Below are 8,226 nucleotides of genomic sequence, written 5' to 3' on the forward strand. Positions count from 1 at the left end.
ATGTCCAGAGATAATAAAATGAAAATAAAACAAGCAAACAAGCCAATCCAGTCTTTCATTTGATACCACTATTTATTGTCTCAATTTATTTGTCTCCTTCCATTAGATTGTAAGTTATTTGAGGTAGTGAATTACCTCATTATATTAAAGAACAATCTCACTCTACCACCTACTATGATGTCTGGAACATAAGTTATACACACATACGTCATTCATGACTGTTTTGAGTCCTTTTATAATTAAACTATTTTATATATTATTCTTTTTCTACCAGTATAATCACCATGAACCAAAGCCTACTTTAAATGGCAAGAAGTAATTTGAAACAAAAAGAAGCATTTCATTTTTAAATACAAGTTGAACTTTGACTTTGCTTTCTAGATGCTATTCACTAATATCTTGACTGTTTTGTTGTTTTGATATCTATGATCATGACATGTATATATGCAGTGAAAATGTTTTTGTTGACAATGGTGATAATGGTGGTGGCGGTGATGTTGCTGGTGGCAATGATAGTGACAATGAAGACAATATTTTTTCAAAGTCAACAATTTGATAACTTCCATTGACATCCAAAACCATTGAATGCCTTTGGTGATAACTACCCTGTGTTATGAGTTGATCTAATTGCCTTGAAATTAGTATCCAATTATGAAATCTACGTAATTTTTCAAAAGCTAATATTTTAATTTGCTTCCTTTCTTTGGAATTTATGCTAAGTCCACCTCTGCTTTCAAAGGCTATTTATTTTCAAGAAGTTTTGAAGATCAAGAAAGATCCTTCCTTATCATGTGGTACTGCAGATATGGATAAGTATTGCCGAGAAACTTTGTGACTGGGTAACTCTGAGTGTGTTGAACAGGGGGTTCCTGCTATCAAATATCTTTTTAAAAAATATTTTATTTTCCCCAATTATATTTAAAACAATTTTAATGTTCATCTTTTTTTAAAATGAGCCAAATTCTTTCCTTCTCTTTCTTTCCCTGCCTCCTCCTTGAGAGAGCAAACAATCTGATTTTACATGTGTAATAATGAATACTTTTCTGCCAAATGATTCATTTTGTGGAAGAGAACTTAAAAAATTAAGAAATAAGGTAAAATAAAGCTTATTTTGGTCTGCATTCAGAGTATATCAATTTTTACTCTGGGGGCAGATGATAACTTTTTGATATGATTTCTTGGGAATTGCCTTGAACCACTGTATTGCTGAGAATTTTAAAGTCATTCACAATTGTTCATCATATGATATAGCTGTTACCATGTGCAAATTTTGTTGGATTTTTCAGCTGTCTAACCAGTTGCCAAGTAGAACATAGCTATCCATGTGGTTTTCCTGGCCCTTGATTTACCATTTCTATCTCCAGTGGCTCAAGTGCATCCTCTTGTCAGACAATCAGAAGTTAAATGACTTTCCCAGGGTCACCTAGCAAAGAAGACTCTAAACCTGGATTTTAACTCATGTCTCCCTGACTCCAGGCCACACCTCTTGAGTCACAGCTGCCTTAAATTTAGATGACCTAATTTATACTACCCAATATCACCTGACCCTCACTATGACAAAGGAAATCAGGCTATACTTTTCAAACTGATTCACTAATTCACTCATTAGAGCAGCTATCCAAAATATTTCTATTTTATTCCTCAACAAGTTTCTTATGGCCCCTTCTCTCCCCACACTCTTACCAAAAGACCCTGCATCGAAGTAAGGTTTTGCTTGGAAAAGATTGTTATACACTTATAACTTTCTCTTTTCACCTTCTTACATTACTCAGATATCTTTCCATTTTTAAACTATTTATCACCATCATCATCAGCATTAGCAGCAGTGCCATCTACTAATATTGTACTTTTCTAATTCTTATCCAAATTCTCATTGCCAAGGCAAATATCTCCACATAAAACATTAATTTTGCCCACCCTTTCCCAGTAGATTGCTTCCATTATCGTTTCCACACTTTCAGTCATATTCCACTTATCTATTTTCTCCTTCCCTATTCTCTAAATTCATGTGTCCATCCAGTTATTTAAAAAAATCTTTACTTGATCCACCCTTTCCCATTATCGAGTGGTTTGTGTCTCTTCTCCTCTTCTCTGGCAAACTTTTTTGAGAATGCCATATACAGTAAAAAGTGAATATCCAATAACAACATTATGAAAATGAATAATTTTGTTAGACTTAAGGACTGATCAACAAAGATTCCAGAGGGACAATAAGTCAAGATATTGCTTCTCATGTTTCAGAGAGACTTTAGAATCAATATACAGAATGAGGTGTATTTTGGGACATATATCATGTGGAAATTTGTTTTGCTTAAATGTCTATTTATGAGAAAGGTTTTCTTGTTTTATTCTTCATATAGAAGCTATCACCTTTATATTTTGAGCCCTAACTTTTGTCCTAAGCTTCCTCAATATTCAGCTAAAATCCCACCTTCTACAAGAAATATTTCTAGACCCCCTTAATGTTATTATCTTCTTTCTGTTGATTTTTGATTTTCTCTAATTTAGCATATATATATATATATATATATTTTTTTTTGCAAATCTCCACAAATTCAGATGGCTAACTAATGGGAAGATACAACAAGGGAACCAAATTACTTTGCTGATCTAAATCATTAGAACAAAGAATTTTTGATGAAATTAATATTCTTGCCCTCGTTTAGTACAAATTTGAATGAAATGGCTTATTATTTTTAGCCACAGATCCTGGAAACAGCTGTCTCTTATGGAGAAATGGGAATTCCTTGAGTACCACTATTATTTTGATGTCCAAAGATTCCTATTAAGCTATTCATTCTCTGATTTGTGTTTCTGTTCTCTGACACAAAGTCTCGAAAGCCTCCCTAAGAAAAGCTGTTTGAAATGTAAGTCATTAAAATGAAGTAATTTTTATAGGCAGATTATAATTGATTGAGTCAGAAAACCGACATTTAAGTTACCTTCCATAGGCTAGGGCTGGGGACATTGTGTAGGTGTTATACATAATAAATATGAACGGGATGGATTGAATCTCTGTCCTCTGCTTTATTTTTATTTTATTTTTATTTTTTTAAATCCTTAACTTCTTTGTACTGGCTCTTAGGTGGAAGAGTGGTAAGGGTGGGCAATGGGGGTCAAGTGACTTGCCCAGGGTCACACAGCTGGGAAGTGTCTGCAGCCAGATTTGAACCTAGGACCTCCAGTCTCTAGGCCTGACTCTTCAATCCACTGAGCTACCCAGCTTCCCCTATCCTCTGCTTTAGAAGTTTTAATTTTTCCTTTGTAGTATAATGCTTGTTTCCCTATATTAAAATAGCGATAGAGAATTCAGTTCAGCCATTTTTCAGTTATATCTGGATTTCCAAGTGAATTCTACCAAATATTTAAGGACAAATAATACCAATATGATATAAACTATTTGAAAAAAAAGCAGGTAAAGGAGTCTATCAAATTGCTTTTATGACCTAAATATGGTTTTGGTTCCAAAACCAAGAAAAGTCAAATCATAAAAAGAAAAATATAAACCAAGTTTACTAAGGAATATTAATATAATTATTCTACTTAACACACTAACAAGGAGATTAGAGTAATATTTTACAAAAATCATACATTATGACCAGAAATAATTTACACCTAGATGTTAGGGTTGGTTCAACATTAAGAAAATTGTGAGTGTAATTGATCATAACATTATAAAACCAAGAAAAATCGTCATTATCCTGATAGATGGAAAAAAAAACCTTTTGAAAAAATACAACATCCATTTTTATTAAAAGAGTTTTCAAAGACAGAGGTCAGTGAAGTCTTTCTTCAATTGGTAAATACTTATCCAAAACCAAGAGAAAGCATTATCTCTAGTGGTGATAAGCTAGGCTTCCTAATGTTGTGGGTGAAAGATGAAATTATAGAGAAATTAAAAGTTTGAGTTTTCAAGCATGTCAATTCATTTAGCAATCAATTTAGTATGCCAATTGCTCAACAAAAAGGGTCCAGGCCCCATAAGATTTGCCACCAGACTCGAAACTCAAGGGGAATTAGATATTTATAAATTAAAATTAATCAATTAAGACCAATTAGTTTAAAGAAAATGATGAATTAAGTTGCAAAATTAGGTAACCCTTCTAATTGGATTATGTAAGATTACAGATTCCTAATTTGGAAGAGGGAGTGTGAACAGGTACAATTTCTGGAAATTAGAAAAAAAATTTTCTGACACACTGCAAGTCTTTGTAAACAATCAAAGAAATATGAAATCTATAAGAGATAACCCAGCATGGGCCAAATTTCAGATAACACATATGGATTTCCTGAAATGTACAATTGTGAGAAAAGTCCTTGCATCTATCTTTGCATCTGACAGGGTTCCTCATCACCCTAACCTAGATTCTTAGTTAAAGGATTTCTAAGCAATAGGTGAAGTTGATCAAGTCTCCTTCTCATGCATCACTGAAGAGGGCTCTGCTTGCCTGGTTCCAAATCACTTGTATAGGTTTCTAGATAATTCTGCTAAAATCTGCTAGTAGCAAGGATTAGTAAAATTTAGTTCAATCTCATGAATTTTATTTTCCAAATCTTAAACTTCAGTGAATTTCAATTTGCATATTTCACTTGAATTTCCTTTTCTATAACTAAACCCTGTACTTAATAGGGGAATCTTAAAAAATTTCAAGATGTTCTATATATAATATGAATTATCCTATCTTTTAAAATGTTGAGATTCTTTTAAAATGAGATAATAATTTCATTTTCTTTGTAGTCATTAATGCAATTTTAGTAATATGATTCTTATTGTATTTATTATTTCCTTGTTAAAATCCTTAATCTAGACTTGAGAACATTATTAAAACATACTGAAAGGTCACATTTTCCTGTTAGATAAAATTGGAAGACCATCACATATATACCTATATAGTTCTTAGAGAAAACAGTCTACTCTTATTTATTTCCCATATTTTAATATTCCATATAATTAGAAAATTTTGTATTACTTTTTACTATTTCCCCTTTAGGAAGATATACCTATACCATAATCTGATCACAAACACAGATGAACATTGGAAAGTTGTTCATATTTGCATCCTCTTATAATATCTCAGAAATGTTCTAGTTTCAATCTATTACTTCATAGATTATGTACATTGCACTTACAAAAGTTCTATTGCTCAACTCTGTGGAAATATTTAGAAGGAAAGAAAAGTTTTCCAAGTAATCTGTTTGATTCATAGATGGATGCAAAGAGAGACAGTCTAAGGAATGTCAGGAAGGGATATAAGAAGGACCAGGGTTGGAGAGAGGGTTCTGAGGTTCTTGTTTCCTTTGGAACTTGGAGAGAGAACTTCCTGTGAGGGAAATAATGGACTTTCTGGTGGAAAGCTTTTGGACCCAGCAGTTGAAGTCCCTCAACTCATCTATCCAGTCATCTAATAGAGAATTTCCAATGTATCTCTATTTGTTCCTATCATCTATGTCCCCAAGTTCCTCTTTGAACAAATATCCTGATTTTACTTTGAAGAAGACAACCTGAAAGAAGATACCTGTCTGACTTCAAAGAAATCATTAGCCTCTTGGCTGCAGGTCTTGGGTGACTCTACCGTCCTGTCACCTCCTAATCAACTTTAACTGAAATATATTCCTTTACCAATATTATTTTGGGAGAGGCCTTAGTCAGGAAAGCTATATTAGGGAATTTTGGGGGAAAGGCAGTCAGAGTAGTTGGCAGTTAGCAACAAGTTACAGAAGAAAAGATTTGTGAGAATCTATTAGCTTTTGGAGGGAGGAGATTAAGAAAATTAGAAGGAAAGACATTCCTTTGGTCTTCCTTCCCTTTCCCTGTTTGTATTTTTGAAATAAACCCATTTTTTTAAACCCTTACCTTCTGTCTTGGAGTCAATACTGTGTATTGGCTCCAAGGCAGAAGAGTGGTAAGGGCTAGGCAATGGGGGTCAAGTGACTTGCCCAGGGTCACACAGCTGGGAAGTGTCTGAGGCCAGATTTGAACCTAGGACCTCCCGTCTTTAGGCCTGGCTCTCAATCCACTGAGCTACCCAGCTACCCCCAATAAACCCATTTTTTATAAAAAATTCAATCAGATTGCATTAATAACATTCAAGTCTGAGGCCTACCATTCGCCCTGTCAGCCTGAAAGAAACAGAGGCTTCATTAGTTTATCATCTTAATATGTGAAAAAACTCACTTATTTCATCTCCCCTGAATATGGAAATTTTATGAAAGGAAAAAGAGGAACATAGTTATAACAATGTCAAGACTCATCTCCTCCATGGTACTGAGTGACCTGTAATATAATGTAACAGGAAAAACAACTTTTCTATGGTAACTTTATTATTTTCTGTTTTAAAACAAAATATGCCACATTTTAAAGTTTTCAAATAATTATTTTATCACACTTTAAAAACTCAATTCATAAACTAACAGCATCAATATTTCTTAAAAAAAAGAAATCATATTTTAGCAACATTTCTAACACAATCATTTTCTAAATATCAAAACATGAGCAAATTAAGAAATTAAATCACAATGCACTCAATGTCACATACTAAGAAAATGAAACAGAATTGCTAGTTATAGGACATTAATTCAGGTGAACAAATTTCCAAGTTATCTCGTAAGAAAATTGTTAACATCTCCTTTAGCAATATATAATAATTACACTTAAAGGCCAATAAACTTTTATATTCAATTAAAGAAATAATAACAATGACAATAATCACCATGTATATAATGCTTACAATATGCCAATCACTTTCAAGTACTTCACAACCACTATATCATTTTGATCCTCAAAACAACTCTAGAAGGTAGGTATCATCGTTATTTGCCCTTTTATGGACTACAAAACTGAGGCAAATTGAGATAAGATAACTTTCTTAAGATGACACAGTTAAAAAATTTCTGAGATTAGAACATAACTCATTTCCCTGTATTCCTCAACATTTTCCCCTAGAACCTTTATTGGGCAACCTGATCTGCAGTATCAGGACCAGGGATCATACAAGGATGGGTCTCTAAACTGTTGGAGCCACAGAGAATCTTTGAGTGGGGTGGGAGCAAGGATTTTTGATCTGAGATAGGGTTCAGCTGGCCTGGCAGGGAGCCAGGGGGTTCCTAATCTGGGATAGGAGTCAGAAGGGGGATGGGTAGGGAGTTAAAGGGGATCTGTCTCTTTTTCTTCAAATCAACTTTTCCATCTTAAATTACATTTTACTCATGTTTAGTTCCTTCTTGATCTCAAATAAACTTCCTTCTTTTCATGGGCAAGGAAGGGTCAAGTATGAGGTACATTTAAACCACAAATCTCATGATACATTGTATCCTTTTTCTTAGCACAGCACTGGACACATAGAAGCTGAATGAAAAATGCTAGTAGTCTGAAATACATTGAATCAGAGAATATTATAACATATTTGAAAGAGCACATTGGAATGAAAATGAGCAATCCTGTTTGCCTCCCTTACCTGTGGGACTTTATAGAGTCTTAGGATATTTGTAAACATCATAGAGAGAGGACTAGATATCCCTCTAATGACCCCTACTACCTTGTGCTGTCAGTCTCAGCTATAGTTAGGTCCTACCTGTCCCTGACAGCCATATCAAGGAATTTTCCACAGCTAGAAGGCTGTTGTGGTAATTATTGAAGAACTGGTATCCTGTTGGGCAGCAGGCTGGGATCTTTATTGATCTTGTCCACAGTATTTGGCCACCATCCTACAATAATAGAAAGAAATTAGTGACAAACAAAATCCCTTATGTTCAAATACAGCTAGATGACATAGCAGAATGAATGTTGGTCATGGAGTCAGGAAAACATATGTTTAAATATGTCCTCTAATATTTAATTGTTATATGGCTCTGGATTTCTCATTTAACCTCTGGGATCCTCAGTACCCTTGGGTAGATAATGTAAAACTTGTAATGAATATCTTCTAACTTTGTCTCAATCTTAGAATGAATTCTCTTCAACTTCAGACTTTATGATAGTACTTGACACAAAATAAAACTAAATTCACTATGTAACCTGATTCTCTATCCAAAGGCTCTGAGATAAAATGTGTGCAAAGTGAGTAGAAACTTTACTTTTGAAAGTAAAGTTCAGATTTTTTTAATGATCTTCTGGAAATGTGATGTAAAGTTGAAAAGACCTTGTACCCCTTTAAACTTCATTACCCAAACTCCCTTTCACCATACCCATAATTCCTTAAGCCTTTTCCTATTGGTTGTGGATTAAAA

At 33.8% G+C, this 8,226-nt stretch overlaps 1 protein-coding gene across 1 annotated transcript in view; it reads right to left on the minus strand.

The window, feature by feature from the left end:
- LOC123252742 (vomeronasal type-2 receptor 26-like) overlaps positions 1 to 2,968 on the minus strand; it is a 34,425-nt gene extending 31,457 nt beyond the window's left edge. Inside the window, exon 1 of the mRNA XM_044681992.1 lies at positions 2,943 to 2,968. Coding sequence (XP_044537927.1) covers positions 2,943 to 2,968 — 26 coding nt within the window. The remainder of the gene's footprint in view (positions 1 to 2,942) is intronic.
- Positions 2,969 to 8,226: the final 5,258 nt, after the last annotated feature.

Source organism: Gracilinanus agilis, chromosome 6, assembly GCF_016433145.1.
Source record: "Gracilinanus agilis isolate LMUSP501 chromosome 6, AgileGrace, whole genome shotgun sequence".
Lineage (NCBI taxonomy): Eukaryota > Metazoa > Chordata > Mammalia > Didelphimorphia > Didelphidae > Gracilinanus > Gracilinanus agilis.